The sequence below is a fragment of the Eleutherodactylus coqui genome, chromosome 1 (genome assembly GCF_035609145.1).
Source record: "Eleutherodactylus coqui strain aEleCoq1 chromosome 1, aEleCoq1.hap1, whole genome shotgun sequence".
In the NCBI taxonomy this organism is placed as follows: domain Eukaryota; kingdom Metazoa; phylum Chordata; class Amphibia; order Anura; family Eleutherodactylidae; genus Eleutherodactylus; species Eleutherodactylus coqui.
Genome location: NC_089837.1, coordinates 168,779,424 through 168,806,052, shown reverse-complemented (window position 1 = coordinate 168,806,052; position 26,629 = coordinate 168,779,424). Strand labels below are relative to the sequence as shown.

Below are 26,629 nucleotides of genomic sequence, written 5' to 3'. Positions count from 1 at the left end.
GGCGTCAAAAAATCTGGTAAAAATCGCGACCATCTGAAGCATTGGATTCCAATGTAAAAAAAATGCGCTGGGAAAAATAGCACTTTTTATATGCTGCGTCCAAGGATAGTTCTTGCCCTATCTTTTGCCAAGATACGCTGGAAGCTCCCATAGACTTCTATGGAAGCTGAAAAATAGGTAGGGGGAGGGATTTTAGCTGCATCCAACATCGGGAAAAGAAGATAGTTGCCTCTATTTAAGCATTAACAGTCATTCCAAGGATTTACGCACTGCAGTATATTTTTTTACCGATACGCAGTAGTCGGGACTTGATTGCACAGTAAGGCCTTATTGTGATAAATCTGGCACATTTTAAGACTGTTTAGTCTAAGTATTCACTCTAAGGGCTCAGGCGCACATGTTACTGCACGAAGAAGACGGCCGCACTGCAGGTGCGGACCACTCTCCGCATCGCTGGAAGAAAGAACACATGGCTGTCAATGGAGCCGGTCATGTGTTCTTTCTTCTGGCGGTGCGGAGAGTCGTCCGTACCTGCAGTGCGGCCGTCCTATCCTGCATTAACACGGGCACGTCGGTGCCCGGATGCGCCCATGTGACTGAGCCCTTAGTTTTAGACAATAAATCTGCCCCAATGTTTTTCCTTAACATACTATGCATTAAACTAACTTAAGACAACTTTTACATGGATGCGTTTTGGTCAGTATTTTGCAAGTATGAATGATGCTCAGAGCTCAAGGAAATATAACCCTTTGATAGAAGGTTGTTAACATGGTCAATGTCATAATACGTTTGGAGGTTCTTCCAATTTATGTTTTACAATTTTTTTTACATTTCAGTTACCAAGTATAAATGATTTAAAAAAGATATATGAATATTTTTCTACCTTTTTTACCATTCTAGTTGTATTTGGCCAATTTGCATATTTCCAGACATCATTAAATGATCTAGTAGAACTTTTTGATGGAGCCCACTCACAGTCAAGACTACTCAGTTCTCTCTCTGGCAGCCATACAGGTTAGTAAAGTAAATTATTTATCTTCTTATACCTATAATATTCACATTCTCGACAATTTCAATTACAATATTAAATATATTTTTAGTAGGTAATAGGAGCTTTTCAGGCTGGTGGTATTTTTAGTTTCATGAAAATTATATTTCAAGCATATTATTTTATATATAGATATTTTGTTGCAGACAGGGTAATTCTACCCTTCATAATAGTTCATGGGTTAAAAAAAGGTGAATAATTTTGGCCCAAAAAAATTTTTTATGTCCTGTGACCAGAGGAAAGCAGTAGTATCACCTGCCACCATCCATTGCAGCATTTACTGTGGATCAACCAGTTCTTAAGTTCTTGGGCCACTTTCCAGGGTCATCCAAAATGGCAGCAGTGCTTCTTTAACTACTTGATGCACTGTACATTGGTAGTCTAAGACACTACACGCTGCTCTGATTGGCCAGCACTGCCCATGTAAAAGAGCAGTGTGCAGTGTCTCAGACTAGCAGTGCACACAGTGCATCAGCTGGTGAGGAAAGTGGTGCGGCTTTCTTGGAAGACCAGAAAGGGGCCTGAGAACTGGCTGATCCACAGCGGAGCACCACAAACAGACAGTGGCAGGCAATATTACTCCCCGTTTGGTTCCAAGACCAATTTTTTTGACCGTGGGACTGAGGGGTCACTTTGACTGTTGTACCACTTTAGAATTATGTTATTTTTCCATAAATAAACTTGACTACTTTCAGTATTCTGCGGGTTACTTTTGGAATAAGACAACAGTTTATCTACTCCTTAAGTTTCTGTGCAGCCAAAGCCATAGGTAGATCTTTGTCAATATATATGTGGGTGGGATAGCTTATTTCAGGTTATACCACTGCTGGACCCCCAGTGATCACCAGTAATCAGTAGTGGAATACGACAAGAAGTTTCTAATTTTGCTGCAGCACTACCACAGGATGAATAAAGCACTACACAGTTCTCATTGGAAATTATCAGCTGTGTGATACACTATATGGAAAAAAGTATTTGGACACTACAGAAAATCAGCAAATATGCAAATACTGAGTTTGCCGAATGGTACACTGGGAAGGGCATGGGTAAAATAAAAAGCTGCTCATTTTGTAATAACTATTCATTCATCCGATCGAGCCCTTGTGGGATGAACTGGAGCGACGAGTACGACACCGCCACCCATGCCCATCTTCACAACAATCTCTTCTCACAGCCTCGCATGAGGAATGGCGAGCTATTCCTGCCCAGACTTAGAGAACTTGTGGAAAGTATGCCTCGACGTGTTGCCGCTGTAATACAAGGGAAATGAGGGCCGACACGTTACTAAAGAAAATAATAAGGCACTTTTTCTGAAAAACATGCAGTGTCCAAATACTTTTGTCCATATAGTGTATAAATGTGTTGGTTACTTCCAGGCAAGTAATACCCATTATAACTGCTCTCCACTCTGTTAGCTCAGGATTTACTTATAGGTTATTTGAATAAAGCTCTTTTAAATAAGACAACTCCCTAAAGTTTCTGTATTAAGAACTCAAGAATTTTGAATATAAATAATGCAGTTTAAATATGGAATAATAAACTTATACTAATGACTTTAAATAACTGTCATCATTCCTGCCTGTATCACATTACAGATGGTATTGTATTAAATTTAAAAAGCACCATTTCTTTTACACAATATAAGGGCGAAGTCAGACAAGCTTTTCTTTGCACACGCCTATGTGCACAAAAAAAGCACATCTGATAGAACCATTGGTTCCCTATGATGTGTTCACATGTCCGCAAAATCATGCACCTGCAAAAGATAGGACATCCATGCGCCGGGAAGGTCCATGCTGCACATAAAGATTCCTCTCGGGGAGTCCCCCTACCATTGAACACTGTGACAGCACTGACACAGTGTTCAGTGATGGTGGGACTCCCTGCGGTGATGAAGGAAACCCCTGCAACAGCTGTGACAGCTGTGGTAAAGGAATGCAATGTTCTCCCATTGCATTAAATGGAGTCAGCACTGCTGCCATCGGACCCATTGAAAGCAATGGGAGGCAGGAAACCCCCACAGTAATTGTCAAGGAAGGACATTAAATATAAGCCCTTCCCTCAAAATCATCCCTAGCTGTAGAAAAAAAAAAGCATTTACTTACCTAGCAGCGCTGTCGGAGCTCCGGCACTGCTTCATCTGTCTTCTGGTGGCCAGGGATTGAAAAATCCCTGCTTCCAGATAGCACTGCCTCTGTCATTCAATGGCTGAGCGCTGCCTGTGATTGGTCACAGCGCTCAGCCAATCGGAGGCAATGCTCAGCCATTCATTGAATTCAATGAATGGCTGAACGCTGCCTCTGATTGGCTGAGCGCTCTGACAAATCACAGGCAGCACTCAGCTGTCATTCAATGAATGGCTGAGCACTGCCTGTGATTGGCTGATCACTCAGCCAATCAGACACAGGCACATTCAAGGGGCTAGGAATTTTTAAATCCCCTGGCAGGAGAAAGTGCATTAGATTGGTGCCAGGATGCCAGAGAGAAGACGCGCCAGAGCCCAGACAGCAGCGGAGAAGTGATTTTTTTTTTCTACAGCAGCTAGGGATGAATTTCAGGGAAGAGCTTATATTTAAAGCCCTTCCCCGAAAATCACTGCAGGGGTTACCTGCATTCTATTGCTTTTAATGGGGCCAGCGGTAGTAGCGCCGGCCCCATTGAAAGCAATCGCCACAGATCTATGGTCATGTGCATTTTGAACATGCACAAAGCACTTTTTTTTTTTTTGCGCACATAGGTGCGCAAAAAACCTCATTCATCTGACTTAACCCTAACACAGTATGTTTCTCCACTGGTACTGTTATTCTTAAAATAATTGCCTATAGTCACATTTTTGAAGCATCAATTTTATTTTCTGCAGTTCTTTTAACTGTTTACTTTTTCAGATTTAACATTACAATTTTATTACATTTGTATAACAATAAAGGAAAAGAAAAAAATAATTAAAAAAATATAAAGCCAAAGATAATGTTGTCTAATTTTCCACCTAGTAAAGGACTACAAAATGTTCATATATCATTTATTGGAATGAGTACATAACTTTTCAGCTAGTAAATTAGAGGTGATACATAGCTTGAAAATCTGTTGCAGTTTCCAGAAAAGATATAACATTCTAATGACAAACACAAAGATAATATCTCTATTAAATTAAGTAACGAAAAAGCTGATAAATCTTCCTATTAAAGGTATAGTAATAAATGACTGAAAGACATTCAACTAGTTAGGAATAAACCTTGTTAGACCTTGTACTTGTATATGTATTTAATATGCAAAGATGATTTAAATATTTGTCTCTTTTATAGGTACAGTATTGAGATGTTAATACTAGGGAATTCTATTATATGCATTTTCTAAATAAACTTTTAAGTAGTAGTCATTCAAACATACAAGAGGGCAGCCAACATTCTGTTTACAGCCCATTGACAAACTGTAGACAGCTGTTTACTGTAGTTAATAGAGTAGTTTTCCTATCGGATGTAAGCCAATGTTTATCATGAAACAATCTATAGCTTGTTAATGGGTTGTGAGAAAGCCGTATGCAGTTTGTTTCCCTTATACTGTCCTTGGTGTAGGTTTGGAAAACTTTTGTATGTGAATCATTCAACTAATGAAGGAATATTAAAGCATACAGTAAAAATTCACTAGACACAATAACGATTTTTAGGGCTCAGTCAGACAAGCATTTTTTTCACACATGTAAAAACGCATTTTGAAAACGGTTCTATTAAAACCTATGCTTTCCAAGGGAAGTGGTCACATGTCCGTTTTTTACAAGTGCAAAAAATTTGCACCTGCAAAAGATGGGACAGGGTTTTTTAAAGCGGAGCCTTCCTCCCTATTGAAAACATAGGGAGAAGATTTCGCTCCTCTGCCACTGCTATGACAGCTGTGGGAGGGGATTCCTCCATCCTTGTGGGGAGTCCTATCATCACTGAACACTGTGACAGCACTGTCACAGTGTTCAGTAATGTGGGGATGAAGGAATCACCTGCCACAGCTCTCACAGCAGTGATCTTCTCCCATTGCTTTCAATGAGGCTGGCACTGCAGTGGGATGAAGGCAACCCCTGCAGGTATTTGCAGGAAGGGGGGGGTGGCTTAAAAATATACACCCTACCCCGAAAATAAGCCCTAGCTGTAGGAAAAAAGAAATAAAAAATACATTACTTAGAAGCACTGTCTGGGGCTCCGCTGCATCTTCTTCCCGGATCCCCAACACTGTGCTTCTTCATTTCTTCTGGCCAGGGATTGAAAAATCACTGCCAGCGCTATGCCCTCTGATTGGCTGAGCACTGTGACCAATCACAGCCTTTCATTGATTGAATGGCTGTGATTGGTCACTGTGCTCAGCCAATCAGAGGCAGTGCTTCTAGGAGGCGGGGATATTTCAATCCCCGGCCAGGAGAAATGAAGACCCAAGTCTTCTAGGGGAGAAGATGTGCCAGACCCGAACAGCACTTCTAGGTGATGTATTTTTTTTTCTGCAGCTAGGACTTATTTTCATGGCAGAGCTTATATTTCAAGGCCCTCCCCGAAAATCCTCGCCGCAGGGAGTCCCCTCATCACTGATCACAGTGTTCAGTGATGAGAGAACTCCCTGTGTCGATGAAGGAATCCCCTGCCATAGCTGTCACAGCAGTGGCAGAGGAGTGCGATCTTCTCCCTATGTTTTCAATTGGGCGGGCACTGCTGCTGCTGGCCCCATTGACAACAAGGTGAAACTCCTGGATGTGACAGAATCCAGGGGTGTTACATCCAAGGAATCCCCTGCTGTAGCTGTCACAGCCGCAGCCGGGGATAGCGATCCTCTCCCACTGTTTTCAATGGGGCTGCACTATTTATGTGTGAATTTTAGCTTCGGTCTCGTGTTTTTTTCATGTTTCCAGCGGGTTTTTTTAATGCACCGATACAGGCGTGAAAAAAACACTTGTCTGACTGAGCCCTTGCTGTGAATTTTACAGTCACAATGTAGCAGGATATTAAGAATGTAAATCATGTACTACTCCAAAATTATGTGTTACAATATGAAACATTCTGTGTGACATGAATGTATTTAGTATGAAAGTCAAGTACTTCTGCATTTTTAAGTTCATATTATGCAAAATATTTATTATACCAAATATACATGAATTTCTACCAGCATCAAATTTGTGTCTTTTAAAAAAAAAAGGGGGGGGCGGGCAGATGGATGACTATCACCTATGTGTAGTTTGCTTATAAAGCCAATATAAAGCTGCATCCCAGAGATAATAAAACAAAAAGAGAAATAATCATGTTGAAGCCGAGAATATCTGTAGAACTGGCACAAACCATTGTAAGTACTTTGATACCTGCACAAAAAAATGTAATAAAAGTGTGGAGACCTAAAAACGCAAAAAAAACAAAGGTCGAAGAGGACCAAAAATAGGGGTAGGGAAAATATATGAAGAGGTCAACACAAACCAAAATTTATAAATTGCACATACAATAGCAAAGCAAAGTACTATAAACAGGGATATTCAAAAAGAAGGAGCAGATTTACTTCTCTCTAGATTGGACCAATTAGACGTGAAGAAATAGCAGTGGGCAAAGTGGTTTCATTTTTCTGGATGTTCATGCTAATTTGATTTATATACATATAAAACTGTCTATGGATGGAGATTTATTTACAAACTACAAACGACAGGTACACAGTTGGCACATCACTGAAAAGAGGAACGTTAAATATTTTTCATGACCCACCAGTAAGTTCCATCTGACCCATCACAGCGCTGCGTGAAAAAACACTCGTGGACATGAGCCCTTAGTGTAATTGTAAGGCATCATAATAATTCCTCGTACATGGGCAACCTAGCCCTCCTAACAACAATTTCTGACTCTGTGGCAATATGCTTTAAATACAATTTGCCAAATGGCTTTAGATACAATTATGGGAAGATTGCAAAAATAACATAGCGCTTTGGGTTATAAGAGCATAATAGAGTGTTAACCCCTTAGTGACGGCCCCATCGGGATTCTACGTCCTGGCCTGCTGGGTTTAACTCCTAGAGGACGTAGAAACCTGCATCCTCTAGGAAATAAAGCCCTGCAGGCTCATGATGTGATAGCTCCATGCTGCCGGTGACCCCACCCTCGGTAACGCGATCGGTGGTATCCACCGGATACCGGCGATCGCGTTAAAGTTAACAAAAAGTTAAATAAAGTTGAAGTTTCAGCTCCCCTTATGGATCGGATCCGTAAGGGGAGCTGAGAGTACTCACCTCCGCTCCATCACGCTGTCCGGCATCTTCTTGCTTCTCCCCGGCCCTGCCGCGGGGGTCTGCGCATGCGTGCCAGACGCATTACGTCACGCGCACGCGCAGAGAGTCGGGAGGCCCAAGAAATTCAAAAACTCCCTGCTCCCGGCTAGTATGAGTAACCGAGAGTAGGGAGCTGTCACCGGGAGCCGCTGTATGCGGTTACCGGTCACATGATCGCTGCTATCCGTGCAAAAGTTAAAAAAAAGTTTAAAAAGTGAAAAAAAAAAAGAAAAAAAAGTTTGTTTCATTTCCCCTCATGGATCATATCCATGAAGGGAGATAAAATTAGGTACCTAAAGCCCCCAGATTTATCCGTGGACCTTGCCCGGCTTTTCTGCATGCGTCCGCCGCCAAAATGGCAGCCGCAGGCGCAAAAGCCGCAGGTTGGCGGGGTAATTTAAAATCTCCCCGCACCTGGCTACTAAATGTAGCTGAGAGAATGGAGATTTCATGGGGTGCCATGGTATGCTTTTTCCAGTCACGTGATCGCCGTTATCCAATGGATAACGGCGATCACGGAAAAGTAAAAAAAAGCTAAATTTTCACCTCCCGTCACGGATCGGATCCTTATCCGTGGACCTTTCCCCAGTTTTGCCGAATGCACCCTTCGCCAAAATGGCGGACGCAAGCGCAGAAGCTGGGGAGGGCAAGAGGAAATTTAAAATCTCCTTGCTCCTGGCTACTAAAGGTAGCCAAGAGCTTGGAGATGTCACGGGGGGAGCGGTGAGCGTCTTCGGTCATGTGATCGCCATTATCCAACGGATAATGGCGATCACGTAACAGTTAAAAGACAGTTAAAGTTTGATGCTCCATTCAGTTTGGGCACCGTTGTGTATCCAGACAGAAGATTAGGGCCACAATGGGTATGTTTCTGAACACGGGACAAATGGGGGTATCCATTTTGGTGTGAAAGTTTTTATTCCTATGTATGCTGTACAAAAAAACCTATTTTTAAAATGACATAATTGCCAAAAAAACAAAAGTCGTAATTTTTTTCTTCTGCTTTGCTTCGTTTCATTTAAAAACGGTGGAGTCAAAATACGCAGTACACCGCTAGATGAATGCGTTAAGGGGTCTAGTTTTTATTATGGGGTCATTTGTGGGGGTTCTCTATTGTTTTGGCCGCTCAAGGGGTCTACAAGTGGGCAATGGGGCCTAAATCACCTTCAAGCAAAAGGTCTGTTCTGAAAACCACCCGCTGCTCCTTTCGGTTAGGGCCCCATTGTTCATACGGACAGAAGATTAGGGCCACAATGGGTATGTTTCTGAACACGGGACAAACAGGGGTATCCATTATGGGGTGAAAGCCTCCATTCATATGTTTGCTGTCCAAAAAAAACTGTTTTTAAAATTACATAATTGATAAAAAAAAAAAAATTACTTTTGCTTTGCTTTGATTCATTCAAAAACTGTTGGGTCAAAATACACAGTACACCCCTAGATTAATGCGCTAAGAGGTCTAGTTTCCAAAATGAGGTTGTTTGTGGGGGTCCTCCGCGCTTTGGTCGCTCAAGGGGTCTACAAGTGAGCGATAGGGCCTAAAACGCCTTCAAGCAAAATGTCTGATCTGAAAGCCACAGGCTGCTCCTTTCAGTTTTGGCCCCGTTGTTCATACGGACAGAAGATTAGTGCCACAATGGGTATGTTTCTGAACACGGGACAAACAGGGGTATCCATTATGGGGTGAAAGCCTCCATTCATATGTTTGCTGTCCAAAAAAACCTGTTTTTAAAATTACATAATTGATAAAAAAAAAAAAAATTACTTTTGCTTTGCTTTGATTCATTCAAAAACTGTTGGGTCAAAATACACAGTACACCCCTAGATTAATGCGCTAAGAGGTCTAGTTTCCAAAATGAGGTTGTTTGTGGGGGTCCTCCGCGCTTTGGTCGCTCAAGGGGTCTACAAGTGAGCGATAGGGCCTAAAACGCCTTCAAGCAAAATGTCTGATCTGAAAGCCACAGGCTGCTCCTTTCAGTTTTGGTCCCGTTGTACATACGGACAGAAGATTAGGTCCACAATGGTTATGTTTCTGAACACGGGACAAACAGGTGTAAATCCTCATTTTTATGTGCACTATAGAAAAAATCTTCTGTTTAATATTACGTATTTGCAAAAATATGAAATATTATTTTTTCTACTCTAAATTGCATTAATTCCTGAAAAGAAACTGAGGGGTCAAAATACTCCTGACCCCCCTTAGTGAATACATTAAGGGGTGTAGTTTTTAAAATGGGGTCATTTGTGGGGTTATCTATAATTCTGACACCCATGAGCCTTTGCAATCTTGGCTTGGTGCCGGAAAATAAAGTGTTCTTCAAAATGTTGATAATTAATATTAAATTTGTACGTCTCCTAAATGGTTAAAAAAAAACCGAAAGTTTTTCAAACATGCGTCCAGAATAAAGTGAACAGATGGAAATATATAAACATATTTGCGTTATTACAGTTGAAAATGTGAAAAAATGACAATTTTTAAAAAAATGTTCCCAATATTGGCACTTTTAATAAATATGCACAAATTATATCGGTCTATTTTTACAACCTAAATGAAGTACAACATGTGGCAAAAAACAATGTCAGAATCACTTGGATATGCAAAACCTTCACGGAGTTATGATATGTTAAGTGACACACGTCAGATTTCCAAAATTTGGCTCCATCACTAAGGAGCAAACAGGCTTCGTCACTAAGGGGTTAAAATTAGTAGCTCCTAGTTGACTTAAGGAATAGGTAAGAGTAACACTTAAATAAGGAATCTGGCTGTTAGACCATTTATAGTGAAAAACATCTTGTAATTTTAATTGGGTAGATAAAGATATGCCATGTTAAGGGACAGAGACCTGGAGGCATTAATCTTATACTAACTCGCAGAGCTAAACTCATCAATAATTATTGAGACTGCACAGAGAAAAGCTTCTAGTGTAGCTAGACTTAATATTACATGATTCCCGAAGAGACCAATTCAGTGCTCAGTATTGTTTATACCAATGCCAGAAACACATGGGAAAGAGCAAATTAATTGGTTAAAGGGCTCCATCACCAGGGCAAAGTCATCGGCAAGAAAGGGCACTCCTGTCAGGTACCATTTAAGATATTGAAGGGCTTTGAAGGGGAACCTGATGTATAAACATGGGCAGTCAAAGAGGTGTAAAGAGACATTCTGAAAAAAGTAAAAAAAAACACTGCAGCCAAACTTCAAAAGCACCTAAGGTACTCCCAATGTTCTCAGTCGAATGCCTTCTCCGCATATAAAGTAAGAAACAGAGAAGGTGTTTCCCGAGTTTTCACCTCTCAAATAATAATTAATCTTTTTCTATTAAACTTGGAAGGATGGTTGATAATCTGTTGACCAAAACCTTCACATGCTGATTTTAATTTTTAGCAGGTATTGTGCATCCAATTTTCTGCAACTAATATAAACTTTTAAGTATTTGTAATGAAAAATTAGCCTTTGATGCAAATTTTCCGGAAGGTGCTAAGGGACACTTTACTACGTGTAAGGTGTCTAGATTCAGAAATTACATGGGTATGAGGGTTTAGTATCATTTTTTTATTTTATTCTGTAATTTGGGATTCATCTGTACATATCAAAAGTAAAAATGTTCTGGTTTCTGGAGTTGCAAACTGTCCAAAAACCCCTGGCAGTGAAAAGGGTTAATGCAGCTCTTCTCTATGCCAGAATTCTATTTGTCATGTCATGTTTCTTTTTTTATTAACTGAATCTACAATTTCAGTTCCAGGATTTTAAGAGTTTTCAACCCATTTCTCTCTTTCTCCCTTTGACATGTTGTAAATATTTAACACACATATTGGAAATAACTAAAATTAAGAGAACAAGTCTGTCTATTTGTGTTATACATATAGAAGATACTAGTAATTATTAGGAAATTATATAGTACCAGTGTTTCTGCTGGCGCTATGTGCCAAGCAGCTCTGCTGAATGTATGTCACACACACACAGCTCTGCTATATGCACGTCACACACAGCTCTGCTACATATACATCACATACAGCTTTGCTGCATACATTCTTCATACAACAGGGATCAAAAGCAGCACAGCAGAGTCCTGCACACACTGATCACCCCCTGGTCTTGTAACCCCAGACTCCTCCCACACAGAGGACTGATCACATCATGACAGGTCCGGTGAGCATTAGTATTTCATCCCTTTCAACCCCCGTAGCCTCAGTTGCTATGGAATACTAATAAACACCTAGCCGGACAGCAGCCCTGTGCTTACAGGACCTGTGATGACGTCACTGTCATGTGATCAGGGGCAGAGCATGTAACTCACTCACTTGACATGAAGGACCTGTCATGACATCACCATCATGTGATCAGTGGCAGAGCATGTAACTCACTCACTCCGGATGAAGGACCTTTAATGATGTCGCTGTCATGTGATCAAAGCATATAACTCACTCACTTATGCACATACAGACAGACAGGTCATCGTTAGTAGTTTGATAAGCACAGCTTATATACTTTAAAAATAAACTATCACCGGGTTCATGCTGCCCAAACAATGGGCAGCAGGAATTGGGACACATCTGCAAAATGCCTCCATGTAAGTGTTATTATGAAATGCTGCAGCATTTCGGAATAAACACACTTTTAAGTTCCCCATTTTGTCTCAAGAATGGAACTTTTGAATCAAAGAGGCAGGTCATGCTACACAATCTCCACCTGCAGCATGTAGACTGAAAGCTCCTCCCCCTGCTTGTGTATAGGGAGAGACCTGTCAATCATCATATTGTGGGCTGGGAGAGGAAAACTTCAAAGTATGTTTAATCTTAAATGCTACAACATTTCGGAATAACACTTACATGGTCTCACCCCCCCCCCCCCCCTAGACCACCCTAAAGTGATTCATCTGTCCCTCTTCAAATCTTTAAAAGTAACCTAAAAAACGTCCTCTAAATCTGTTATAAATACATCATTCAGCCTGTTTCAGTCCTATCTTCTATCAAACATTAAACATTTTTTTGTTTTAATTTTATAAATGTTCCAAATATCATTTTCACAGATCTACCATTATCTGAAATGTATTTATTATATTATCCCTCTTCAGCTTCACCTAAAATGATCAAATGATCCCTCCACTTAATTTCTCGGGTTGACAAATATCCCTGGTGCCAGCACTTTTCTGTGGAAGCAAAGGTTTGTCTTCTTTTGTGGAGTTTTACACGTATCTTAGCTATTTTAATAATATAAAAAAGTTTCAATAGATCTGTTCCCTTATTCTGAACAGATTGTTCAAATGCCAAAGTCACAAAGAATTCCATTTATAACTTCAATCAAAATTTAATGTACAGAAGATTGTGGTAGTCACGTTTGTCTTGTCGCAATTTTGTAGAACTAAGTGAGTAGGTGATAAAATGTTCCTTTGTATGAATACATATCTGAAAGCATAACCTCTTTCAGATTAGGCAGCTCTTGTCTAGAAATCATCTTTATTAAGATCAGAGAAATCTGGACGAAAATAGACTAAGGAGGTACGCTGGAGGATGAAAGCTAAAAGAGATGATTGTGATAGCAGGGGAAATATGTGACCAGTATATTATATGTAAACAGGTTTACTAAATTCTACTTACCTTCAGGATAACAATGAAAGATGAACATGTGAACTGAAGTAAAATGATTGTTATGTGTGACTTATTGACGGGACTAAAATTGTAGCTGCACTGTGATGCTGTTTTTACAGTGTGCTTATATTGTGGATTTCGCAGCATAGAAGAGGACAGCACAACATGGATGTGAATGTAGCCTTAGTTGCTAGCATGTAGGCCATTGAGGGCAGTTGTAGTTAATGAATTCTAAAAAACAAAACAATGCTTTGAAATTACTTTGCACAACTAATTGAAGGCTGTGTCTGAGCTGCTGATAATGCTGTAGATACTTAGGTACAATGAGTGCTTATTAGGGATGAGCGAACCTACTCGGCCACGCCCCTTTTTCGCCCGAGCGCCGCGATTTTCGAGTACTTCTGTACTCGGGCGAAAAGATTTGGGGGGCGCCGTGGGTGAGTGGGGGGTTGCAGCGGGGAGTGGGGGGGAGAGGGAGAGAGAGAGGGCTCCCCCTTGTTCCCCGCTGCAACCCCCCGCTCCGCCACGCCTCCCCCGCCCCCCGAATCTTTTCACCCGAGTACGGAAGTACTCGAAAATCGCAGGGCTTGATTGAGTAATTACTTGAAACGACTAGGTTCGCTCATCTCTAGTGCTTATCTTTAGTGTATTACTGGAGTTAAATACTAATGTATAAAAAGACAAAAGTATTCAGGAAGTGATACCGTTATTAGCTAACCAGAAACATTTTATATATAATCTTTTAGAGCTCAAAACCTCCTTCTTCAGGCGGAATAACAAAGGAAGGACTAAAAAAGCTGTTAAATAATTTTACATCAATATAAACCAGAGACTAACACGCGTAGTTACCAACAACTTATCCAATAATCACAGATAATATTTTTTACGGACTGAGGGCTCAGTCACACGGGCGTTTTTACGCGCGTATATATGCCCGTAAAAACGTTCGTACTGCGTTTGTAAAACAACAAATAAAAAAAATCGCCCCTACAAAAGATAGAACATATGGGTGGCAATGGACATGGTCACGTGTTTTTTTACACGCGTATATATGAACAGAAAAACGCCCATGTGACTCAGCCCTCAATGGAAAACAACTATAAATGATAAAGCTTAGAAGTGATACAAGCTTCTCGGTCAGATACTGATATGAACTGATTACTAGCATTTATTGTGATCTGTAAAATTATGATTATTACTATTACAGGCTGTTTTGTACCTAAAGGATCGGGCATGTTTTAGGGATTTATTTTACCCATGTGGCGTTTTACTGCTCTATTTTTTTTCCTTCAGCCATCAAAATTATTTTTGCAGCCTTTTTTTTCCTGTGACATATAGGGCTATTTTTTAAATATCTTTTTCACTTACTTTTTTCCCGTTTTTTAGTTTTATTTGGGGTTAAAGGCTAAGAAAAAGGATTTTTTTTAACATTTAGGGCTCGGTCAGATGGGCGTGGTTGACACGCTGCTAAGCAACATGTAAACAAACGCTGCTGTCATCCTGAAAAAGATTGCATGACTGGGCTGCTTCTAGGTCCATGAAGCAGCCCGGTTACACACCCGTGGTGCAGGCTGTGTGTTTCCACGGCTCCCATAGATGTGTATGGAAAGCACGTTGCGCACCACTGAGCTGACAGGCCAGTGGGCACTCACTGTCTGTTCTGCACTTCTGCGCTTCTAAAAAGAGTACGTGTGAGCACTTCCACAGTAATCTATTGGTTGCTGTAGAAGTGTGGTTTACACGCTTGTCTACCTGAGCCCTTATAGTTGTTTGTTTTTTTTAATTTGTAAATTTATGCTAAAATAAAGTATAGGGATGGGTTCTTCATTTTGTTTCATACATTTTGCTATATTGTATGTATGGTTTCGGATTACAGCATGCATACGGCGACAGTTGTGGTCGGAGTCGGCTTCGGGTGATTTTCTTTTTTATGCATAGATTTTTTATTTTATTCTGCCATTTTTCTTACCTATTTTTGTAACTATTTTTTTTCACCATCTTTGTCCCTCATGACATCATAAAAGCCCTCTGGGGGTCATTCAGATGATCTTTTTTTTATTACACATCACACCATCGCCGGGTCGTGTAGTGAAAGAAACCCTTCCACTTTCACTTACAGCACTAGGTCCTTAAGGGGTTAAAGGGGTTTTCCAGTACAATACTAATGATGACCTATCCTCAGGATAGGTCATCAATAGTTGATTGGCTGGGGTCCATCACTTGGGACCCCGACTGATCAGCTGAGTGGGCGCATGCTAGTAGCAAATACACAGAGGTCGGAGCTGAAGCAGTGGAAGTCTCCACGTCGACCTCTGTGTATTTGTGGTGCTGACAGCATACACCCACTCAGCCGATTAGTCGGCGTCCCGAACGACGGACCTCAGCCGATCAACTATTGATGAGCTATCCTGAGGATAGGTCATCAGTGGTATTTCCCCTAGAAAACCTCTTTAAGTACTATCAGCCTCAAAAAATTCATGGACACAGCTTCCATTTTTCACAAACATGGGAATAAAATCCCCTATTCTTATGGACTGTACAAGAATTTCTGGATGGTTGGCAACCCCGCTAACATTGTGCCAAGCTATTTTTGGTGTTTATCATATATTAGTGGGAAAACATAGTTTAGCACATAGAATAGACTTGCCTAATCATGGTGTGATAGGATCCCACTATATCCATTGACTTCCTCACTGTAGAGTAAAGTCGATGGATTGAAGATAGCAAGCCTCAATGCAGCAGTGTATATACAGTAGACCCTAGAATGTATTTTAGGTAAGAGTGTTATAGATTGATGGCAAGGATAGACAGGCATTAAATTTATATTTTTAACCCATTGCCAGGTTGTTAATCTGAACAAATTTGCTTACGATGTGGGGCACATCCTGAAACCTATTAAAAAGTGATTAAAAAATGTGCAGCGTTTTGGTCATAAATATCAATAATTTCATGTGTTTGGTATAGTATGAATGAAACTCACTTTGCAGACCTTTATTGAAGTGAAGTATACATGAGATACTGTCTAATATTTACAAAAACAATTATTTAATTTGCTATGAAATTTACATAAACTGTGTTTTCATTGTATGTAAAGAAATGTCTTAATCTAATATTTCCGTTTTTCAGGGGAGACAATGCCATTAGCCACTTCTAATCACATCCTTCTGAGATTTACCACAACAAATGGTGAACCTGCCAAGGGATTTCATTTTGTTTACCAAGGTAACTGAAAATTGCTCCTGTAATGTTCTGAACATTTTGATTTCAGCAGTTTAATATTTATGAAGCTGTTTTTAGCAGCATTGAAAAGGCTTTATTGCTTACATTTCAACAAAGCAAATGTTTATATTATAGATGGAAACCTGAAAAGTCTTTAGAGCAACCTATGTGAAAAAGAACAATATCACATGCTGCACGGGGACTTTATGCAATTTCCCTAGTGACTGTTCCTTAACTGTTCCTTATCTTTCTTCTAAAGGATTATTCTACATCATCTTCAAATCCAAGGGTGCTGAAACAAAGCAACTAGCAATGAAAGTGATTTCTTGCTGAGTACCCTATTGGGTCCTGCTTTTATATAGGACAATTTTTAGTCAAAATCACTTGTATGAGGGATTTAGTTTTTTGGCTGATATAATCAGCCGGCGTAAAATTACTCTCAAACATAAATCAGACTTGGCAAAAGTTATCACTGCCACTAATATGATAACAACTAGAGATATTACATAAACCCATCGAGCAGAAAAAATACTCCCATAAAAACATCCCATTTATAATAATAATCTAAAAACAACCAATTAACTAATATGTATACAATTATGGCAAGGCATTCATATGAAGGATTTATGGGACAGCCTATATGGGATTCCAGTTACTGTCAGTAGGGAAACTCAATCTTGATGAATGAGTATATTCAATTCTTCATTAGTTCGAGGTACATAGAAAGTAGAAGATACATAAACATACCCCTATAATGACCCTAATGCTAGACTTGCCCCAGTGTGAAGTTTTTGCCCCAACAAGGGCAGCGCCACTCAATAGTGACTCTCAGCTATTATAAACCTATGACACTCTACTATGTCATATTTGATGGAAAACATAAACAACATATCCTAATGCGTTTCCCCCACTTCAGTGGATAAGAGGGTTTATCAGGGGAGAAAAGATCAAGGTAAAGGTTCAACATTAGATATCTTGCACTCCTCCCTAAAAGATAAATGACATCTAGATGGCAGATGGGAAGGTCTTGCCATCATTTTTATGAATATATTAGGTAGGTGGGGTATATTTAATATATTGTAACAAAGTGTATTTTTCTATGAGGGTGTTTTTTTCTGTAGTGACAGAGTTGTCAGAAGTCACATTGATGAAGTTTGAAATGTTAAGGTTTTCACATACATTATACATGAATAAATGAGGGATTTCCAATAATCCTTTTCCAAGAAAAAAGATGTCAGACCAGTTCTATCCCCAAGTGATTTTTGAAGCATATACACTGAATGCCACTTTATCAAAGACACCCATCTAGTAGCACATTGAACCTTATATGGCCTTCAGAACCACAGCAATATAGTTTTCACTAGGTGTTCAAATTCTTCTTCTGCTGGAATGTTGGCACACGCAGACAGGATATCTTATTTCAGTTACCATAAATTAAATGGAAGTACTAACATACACCAAAGAGCTGACAGTAAGGGTTCATAGAGTAATGCTGCTTGCACCAAATTCTAACTTTCAATCAACATGGTGCAACAGAAACCTGGATTCATCTGACCAGATGATGTTTTTCCACTGCTCAGTGATCCAACTTTTGCACTCTTTTGCCCATAGGAGTCCTGCTTTTCTGTTGCTCTTAGAAAGCAATGACACTTGAACTGGTCATCTACTGTTATCACGTATCCACACTAAGGAAAAATGAGTTGTGTGTTCGGATTCTGTCTTATGGAGGGTTTATGGTGGGTTCCACAGCGAAAATTAATGGGTTCACATATACATAGGCCAAAAATTAATCAAATTTACTTAAAGTGCTAAAAGTATATACATGCAACATATAAAAAAATATCCAAGATGTCAGAAGAGATATCGTCATACAAGACATGTAAGATCAAAAGATACGAACAGGATATTAAAATAATGTATCAGCAAAATACAGAAAAGCAAAACAATATTATACGTAGCATCCATGGTATGTTGCAAATCTGTATGCTGGGGGTCGATGTTCATCAGACCCAAAGGACGGCAGTAAAGTTCACCAACACCCTTCCATGCCTTGCTTTGTCTGCAGTGAACTTATAAACCATGGATGACAATTCCTAATATGTCTACTAAATTATCCAATGAGACATTTTATGCCCATACTGTAAAGCGTTGTAAGGCATAGTTTTTCTTTTATCAATTAGAGAGACATTGCACAGCTCCTTAAACATCATGATTTAGGAATGTTTTGAAGTGTCATACTATGCTAGGTGTAAAATGTGGGCTTTCCAAACCATAAGAGTATGTTGAATACCTCTAAGTTTCTGTTTATGAATTTAAAGCTATACAGTCAAAAATACTCCTTCAATACACAGATTTGTTAGTTGGAGTACCAGTATTTCTATTCAGCTGCGGTTTTGCTTAACTGTGCATTATCTTTTTGACAGAACAATTCTGGAACCCTTCCTATGACCTTTTTCATTGATGAGTTCTTTACATCCAGAGGATCTCTTTTTGTTGGAGGATTTTCCTCGATCACTATCACAGAAAGGAGAACCTAAAATGTAACTTATATTGGTATTGGATTAAAAAGAAAGAACACATAGCTGCATTAAACTACAATACACCAAACGTATTGTATACTTGTGCAAGGAGACCCCACTAAGCTGGCAGTGTTTGAAATACACCAATAGTGTAGTCTAAGCAATAGTCTAAACCATAATCTATCACCAATGTCCATGACTCATTCAAAGTTGTTCAAATCACTTTTTCACATTCTAATGTGGACTTATACTGTGGTAAAATGGAGAGAACAAATAGTACACTACTGTACTCTACTGTAGTGCTGCCGCAAAGAACACCCAGGAGGGCCCCTACCATTAGGTAACCTGAGCCTGCCATCTCAGGCAGCAGTCTGCAGGACCTCAGGGGGGGTGATGCTAGGGTTGCCACCTGGCTGGTATTTTTTGTTTACTGGCCATATTACTGGGCTGCTAACAGGGGCATTATAATTACCGGGACACTATGAGGATCATTATTACCGCTGAGGCCCATAATTGGACACTATTGCTACTAGGAACACTATGGGAATTATTACTACTACTACCAGAGACAGTATGGGTGTCACTATTACTACTGGAGCCACTATGGGGTCCCTATTACTACTGGGACCCCTTAGGGGGACACTATTAGTACTGAGACCACTATGGGGTCACTGTTACTTTTGTGGCCCCTAATGGGGTCACAGTTACTCCTGGGGTCACTATGGGAATCACTATCACTCCTGGCCACTGTTTTAATTTAGCGGCCCGAGTAAAATTGTAAAACCTTCAAAATATTGGGATTTTTTAATTTATGCAACCCCAATTCCAAAAAAGCTGTGACATTGTGTAACCATTTAACGATATTTTGTTCTCGATAGAACATGGAACACATATCAGAAATTCAAAGTGATATATCTCTCTATTTCATATAAAAATTAACTCATTAAGCAATTGTTGGCATCAACACTAGAGATGAGCGAGTATACTCGCTAAAGGCAATTGCTGGAGTGAGCATTGCCTTTAGCGAGTACCTGCCCGCTCGAGACAGAAGGTTCGGGTGCCGGCGGCGGGCAGGGAGCTGCGGGGGAGAGCTGGACGGAACGGAGGGGAGATCTCTCTCTCCCTCTCTCCCCCTGCTCCCTCCTGCTGACTGCCGCTACTCACCGCTCCCACCGCGTCGGCACCCGAACCTTTCGTCTCGAGCAGGTAGGTACTCACTAAAGGCAATTGCCTTTAGCGAGTATACTTGCTCATCTCTAATCAACACGTCATAACAAATTTCGAACAGGGCTATGTCTATCATTGTGTAGTATCCTCTTCACAACATTCTGCCTATTGTGCCTATTCGTAACGCAGTAACACCTAAGGGCCTGCAGATTTCAAGTATTCAATATTGACCATTGACCTTGTTCCTTATGTCAACACATTTATCCAGTTTCTTTGAATCTTTTGAGGATATTATGTACTGTAGATGGTGGGTCATTTACGTTGAGGAACGTTTTTCAGAATTTGTTTGTTAATTTTTAGACATAGTTTTTCAGAGTGGTGAACTTCTGACCATCTTTGTTTCTGAGACACTCTGCCTCTCTAACATGATCTTTTTATATATAGTCATGGGACTTTGTAGAAAATTGAACCTCCAGCTGTTTTTCATTACTACCATTCACTTTTCCAGCCTTTTGTTAACCCTGTCCCAACTTTTTTGAAATGTGTGGCTGCCAACAATTTCTAAATGAATTTTTTTTTAATGAAATGGCAAAATGTCTCACTTTCAACTTCTGATATGTGTTCTATGTTATATTATTAAAAATATGGCTATATGAGATTTCAAAATCATTGCATTCATTACATTTATTTATATTTTACACAGCATTCTAACTTTTTTGGAATTCGGGTTGTACATAATGATATGATTTTTTTTTTAAAGGCACCAATAATGTAAGAAAAAGATTTTTAACATAAAAACTTGATTTAAACAATACATTCGATTCTCAGTTTCTGATAACATATTCCCTTTAAATGGGTCAATTAGGATTTAACCATGATGTACCCTGTGGATAGATCATCAAGGTGTGATTGATGATTATCCAACCCCTGGGATCAGCATCAATCATTGAGCAGTGGTGTTTACCGGAATACTGTGCACTACTAAGTTCAAGGCAATTAATGAGAATGACACTGTTTAGTATTATAGATGATCCCCAGTTCTACCACATTTTCTTGTTTAGGGCTAATCTGCTATACCAAATACAGCCACATAATATAAATATGCTGTGTCAGATATTACAGTGTGTGAGTTCCACTGGTCAAATCTAATTGATCACACATTGATGTTTTATCTTAAAGGGGTTGTCCCGCGAAACAAAGTGGGGGTATACACTTCTGTATGGCCATATTAATGCACTTTGTAATGTACATTGTGCATTAATTATGAGCCATACAGAAGTTATCAGAAGTTATTCACTTACCTGTTCCGTTGCTAGCGTCCTCGTCTCCATGGTGCCGTCTAATTTTCAGCGCCTAATCGCCGGATTAGACGTGCTTACGCAGTCCGGTCTTCTTCTTTTCTGAATGGGGCCGCTCGTGCCTGAGAGCGGCTCATCGTAGCTCCGCCCCGTCACGTGCCGATTCCAGCCAATCAGGAGGCTGGAATCGGCAATGGACCGCACAGAAGCCCTGCGGTCCACCGAGGGTGAAAATCCCGGCGGCCATCTTCACCAGGTAAGTAAGAAGTCACCGGAGCGCGGGGATTCAGGTAAGCACTGTCCGGTTTTCTTTTTTAACCCCTGCATCGGGTTTGTCTCGCGCCGAACGGGGGGGCTATTGAAAAAAAAAAAACCCGTTTCGGCGCGGGACAACCCCTTTAACTATAGGCCGTCAATGCTAAATTATGGAAAATCCTTTTAGTGTTAAATGAGCATCTTAATAATGCAGTAACTTTCTCACTACTTGTGTTAAGATGGACAATGTCCTAAAATAGTAGAAAGCCAGTTGTATAAATATCTATGCTGAGGAAAATTATTAAGAAGAATTGTAGGCCAATATCCTGTGTTCTTTGAGCATTTCGGTTTTGATCCTCTGTGAGTCTTAGAATTTGTTGCTCTATTGCTTCATTTTGTCAAACATTGTGCCTTCTGTTGACATTTTCTTGCAGCCTTGCTGCTTGTTGAGCTTGACCTTCGTTCTGGCGACGTTCATGTTCTGCCTCAACATCCACTTACAGTCTAGCAGCTTGTTGCTCTTCAGTTTTATTTTGTAAGCAGACGCGCCTTGTCTCAGCATCTCACTACTGCCTTGCCACTTGTTGCTCATCAGTTTAATTTTCATTTTGCAAACATTTTGCCTCAGCCACTTGCTGCAGCCTTGCAGCTTGTTGTTCTTCACTTTTATTGGCTCTTTATTTTCTCTACTTACGCAGTCCGGTGCTCCTCTTTGCTATTATATATTTGAGGATGTACCATGATTGCACAGGACTTAAGTTTGGAATTTATTAAATCAGGATTTTGCCACTTTGTGAAACTGCTGTCTCGGAACCTCAGCAGATTATTAAAGAATGAATGTACATTTTATGATGTAGATTTGTTTGTTTGATTGAGAGAGGTAGATTTGTGCCGCTTGTGTGGATATAGAGGTTGTGAGACATGAAGGGTGGGCCACTGAAGATCAGCTCAAGATCATTGTTACATATTTGGATGCCAAACCACTGTGGCATCTCTCCGAACAGGGGAAACCACCTGGAAGGACTGACAGCTGACCCAGAGACTGGATGCTCACTCCTCAGAGTGTAGCTTGATATGAGGCAGAGACTAGGACTGAGCTAGCCTGAGCTGGAATTGGGTAATGAAGTCCCTGCCTAACGGAGCAGAGTAATCGTCCTGATAAGAATGGCCTCGAGCTGGAACCGTGGCACAGAATAACCTTGTCAAGGCCCTACCTGGAACAGCACATACCCAGCAGATACAGGAACCGAGCAGGAACAGAAGATCTGGGTAAAGCACAAGTAGCTTCCAACTACAGCAGACTTGAGATCAGTTGTCACAGAGATACTGCAGGACCAGCATCCACAAGCCATCATAGAAGAACAACACAGAAGCACTGGATACTAGATCTGAGGGAGCTATATAGTGGAGTGATTGGCAAACAGCCTTCAGATGGGTGCAGGAGTCAGTAGCTGTTAACTCCGGAGATGCTGCAGCAAAATAAATACAAAGTCAGATAACAGACAGGGCGGAGCAGCAGACCTGTCTGCTATACCTAACAACCATACTGTTATGAAAACTGTCTAAAAGAAAATCTTTGTTGTCCGTAACAACCAAGTATAGCATAGCTTTCATTTTACCTCAGCGATGTAAGAAATTAAAGCTGAGCTGTGATTGGTTGCCAGGCTACTTTTCCATGGCCCACTGTGTAGATGCTATGGTGATGATGAGTGTGAGGCATAGCATGCAGTTAAGTAATGCATATATATAAGGGAAGAGTTGTTTTGAGAAATATAAATCAAACAGAGGAAAAGCAAACTGGATATTTATTACATATAGAATAGTTATACATCCAAAAAAAAGATACAGAAATACAAACACATTAAATTAAAGAATCCCTACAAACTTATATGAGTCATTGAGAGCATGATATAAATCCATATACATGTATATCATTAGCTATGAACAGGGCAATAGCCATCAATGCATCTCCAGCATAACCCCATCCAAGAGAAAAAAGCAATGTGTATGTCACAGATAGTGTAGAGATTTTAAAATAGCTACTAAGAGTACAAAGCTTCCCAGTGTTCCACCATGTGGGGACTAGACCCCTGACACGTGTTTCCAACCAGCCTTCTTCAGAGGGGTACTGCCATCCACAAATTCTACCCCTTAAATAGTGTCCATATAATTGAGTACACCTGTTTGTAATTGACACCCCTTGGAAACACCCCTACACCTTCTCACAAAAGTCTTCCTTCATTGAGAATAGTGCACCATATGTAAGGGTGTACCAATATAGCGCTTGTTCAAGTTAATGCACATATGCAGGACTGACGTTGGTCACAGAAAAAGAACATTTTTAAATCGATCAAACTGTCTGACAATCAGTCTTGCAATCTTGGAAATCCTTGTCTCATTGACATAATTGCGAATATGTGGACGACACAGGGAAGCCAATAGAGACATGCAGCACTCATGGAGCGATGCTTGATCAAAATGAAAAAGACAATGTATCCATACAGAGGGCACAGGAATGCTGCAACGACGACCATGCAGGCAATCACGCTCTGACACATGGACAGGAAAAATGGACTACATGCGATAATAAAAATGTGCACAAGACAATTACAACATTATAGCAACCTTGACAGAAATCTCTATAAGAGAAAGGAGGAAAGAAAATTCCATATGTAAACCTGAGTGAGGAAAATTTCCTTTTTCTTTCCCTCCTTCCCTTCCATTTCCTCTTCATTCGCTTTTTCTGATGTGGTGCGGCTTGTTTTATATATATATATTTTTTTTTTTCATTGAAAGTATGCTTCACCATGAGCCTTGGAAATATCCTTGGAATGTTATGGACTGAGGCAGAATGGGTTACACACAGTAACTGTTAAATATGAAAAACACACCATCGATATAGAGGGATAGATAGATAGATATGAGGTAGATAGATAGATATATATGTAGATATGAGATAGTTAGATATGAGATAGATAGATTTGAGATAGATGGATAGATAGATACTGGTAGATAGATAGATATTAGATAGATATGAGATAATAATAATCTTTATTTTAATAGCGCCAACATATTCCGCAGCGCTTACATAGACAGGGAGAATACAGAAAGACAAAAGTACAAACATTACAGAACCACGGTTACATAGTAATCAGTTTATGGAAACAGTAGGGGTGAGGGTCCTGCTCCAATGCGCCTACATACTACAGATAATGGGGTGATACAGAAGGTAAAGGGGCTGGAGATGTGCATGGTATGGCGAGGTGGGGAGTGAGGTGTGTTTTACACATAGACAATGGTCAGACATTTAGCCGTGTAACGGCAGAATCGGTGTGACTGCAAAGGCAGTTGATGGTGGCTGGCAAGGCTTGCAGTCAGTAGGTCAGGGAGCACATTATCAGGCAGCGTACAGAGGGGTATGTTTAGGGAATTCGGTATGCCTCCCTGAAGAGGTGCGTTTTTAGAGCACGCCTGAAATCCTGTGAGTCCTGGATTGCCCAAGTATCCTTTGGTAGTGCGTTCCAGAGAACTGGTGCTGCTCTGGAGAAGTCTTGGAGGCAGCAATGAGAAATTCTTATTAGAGGAACGTACAGTCTAGTTTTGTTAGCAGAGCGGAGAGCCCGGGCTGGGTGATGGATTGAGATGAGGGAGGCAATATAGGGATAGAATATAGAGATAGATAGATAGATAGATAGATAGATAGAAGGTTAATGCATTGTGATAAATTAAATAAATTCAGCACATACAGTTAAATATGTGGTACCACATAATAGCTTAAGGAGCTATGTTGTGGATTCAATACAGCCATATACTTCTATGTTCTAGCCTTTATCTGTATGTGCACACAGGGAGTAGCTATTTCTTTTTGTTATCACTGATACTATATAAGTAAAGGATGGCAATATGACATTTTGCTCATAGTTGATCTGATTTAGATGTAATGTATGGACACACAAGGATCAAATAGCAATGGACCATATGTAATCTACAGTCTATCTATTCATCTGCACAGATATGTACACCAAATACCTCATGGATTGTTACTATAAATAATGTATGAATAATCTTCAACTAAAAGTCTATTAAATTACTCTGCTATCCTAAATATATAGCATCATTATTTGAGCTACAGCCTCCCTTTAAATACTGTATACTTCTTTTCTTATTTTTTCATACATGCATATCACAGTAGTACATTTGTGTATTGTTTGAGTTGATCCACAGCACGATACTACATAAAACAATATAATACTGTACATCAAAATCATGGCAGTCTTTATGTCAAAGATTATAATTACTAATTTATTTTGTGTAATTAAGATGCTTTCTTTTCAGTTCCTTGTATATTAAAGTAGCATACTCATTAAGGTACTATTTCACCCCTTAACCTGGCTTCACACAAGCAAGAAAATCGCGCAATATTTGTGCATTGCAATTCACACAAATAGGGATCACATTCTTTGGAATAGGTAATATACATGAGCAATTTTTTTCCCACATGGCACCGCAATGCCATGTGGGAATCAAATCATGGCATGTCCTATCTTGTGCGCGCTCTAGCATTGCATCGCCCATTGTTCTCAATGGGGCTGGCGGCAGCATCGCATCATGTGCAAAGTGCACGCGATGCGGTGTGAGGTCTCCTATTGAAAACAATGGAAGAAACTCTGCAAACCTCTGCCGGGGGTGACAGCCGTGGCGGAGATTCCCTGCATCCCCAAAGTGATGCAAGGCTGTTTTCACATGAAAACGCCTCATATCCTCTGGGATTTCACAAAGATGTTGAAAGGGACATCGGGCCTATGATTCACGGCCCGATATTGCCCTTGCCTGTGTAAAGTTAGCCTTACGGGATATTGCTTCTTGATTTTTTTAGTACTCTGTTTCACAATCGCAATGTAGAAATATCATCCCCATATTCTGACATTACAGCTTCTTAATGGACTCTGGGCTCCTCAAAATCTGTTACAACAACAACGCTAGGGATCATGAAATATTTTTGGTTCTTGGACTTCTTTAAAGAACTCATGGATTAAGCTAGGCTTTTTTCACCTTGAGTAAAAATTTAGTTTTTGGCTTATATGTTTGTTGTTTAATAGCTCAATCATTAGCCAACTGTACCTAAATAGAAAATAAAGCCCCAAGCTAGGAAACTCCATCTATGACATCCGTATGGCCTAATAAGGTTTATGGGAAAGTCTGACTTTATCATATTTAAAGATAGAAAAAAGAATTTGAAAGATGTTGACCATCCCGA

The 26,629-nt window shown here is 40.1% G+C and overlaps 1 protein-coding gene across 1 annotated transcript in view; it reads left to right on the top strand.

Annotated features, from left to right (window-relative positions):
* CSMD1 (CUB and Sushi multiple domains 1) overlaps nucleotides 1-26,629 on the top strand; it is a 1,401,348-nt gene that overhangs the window by 1,075,847 nt on the left and 298,872 nt on the right. The window contains exons 32-33 of the mRNA XM_066607269.1: nucleotides 901-1,014; nucleotides 16,041-16,136. Coding sequence (XP_066463366.1) covers nucleotides 901-1,014; nucleotides 16,041-16,136 — 210 coding nt within the window. The remainder of the gene's footprint in view (nucleotides 1-900; nucleotides 1,015-16,040; nucleotides 16,137-26,629) is intronic.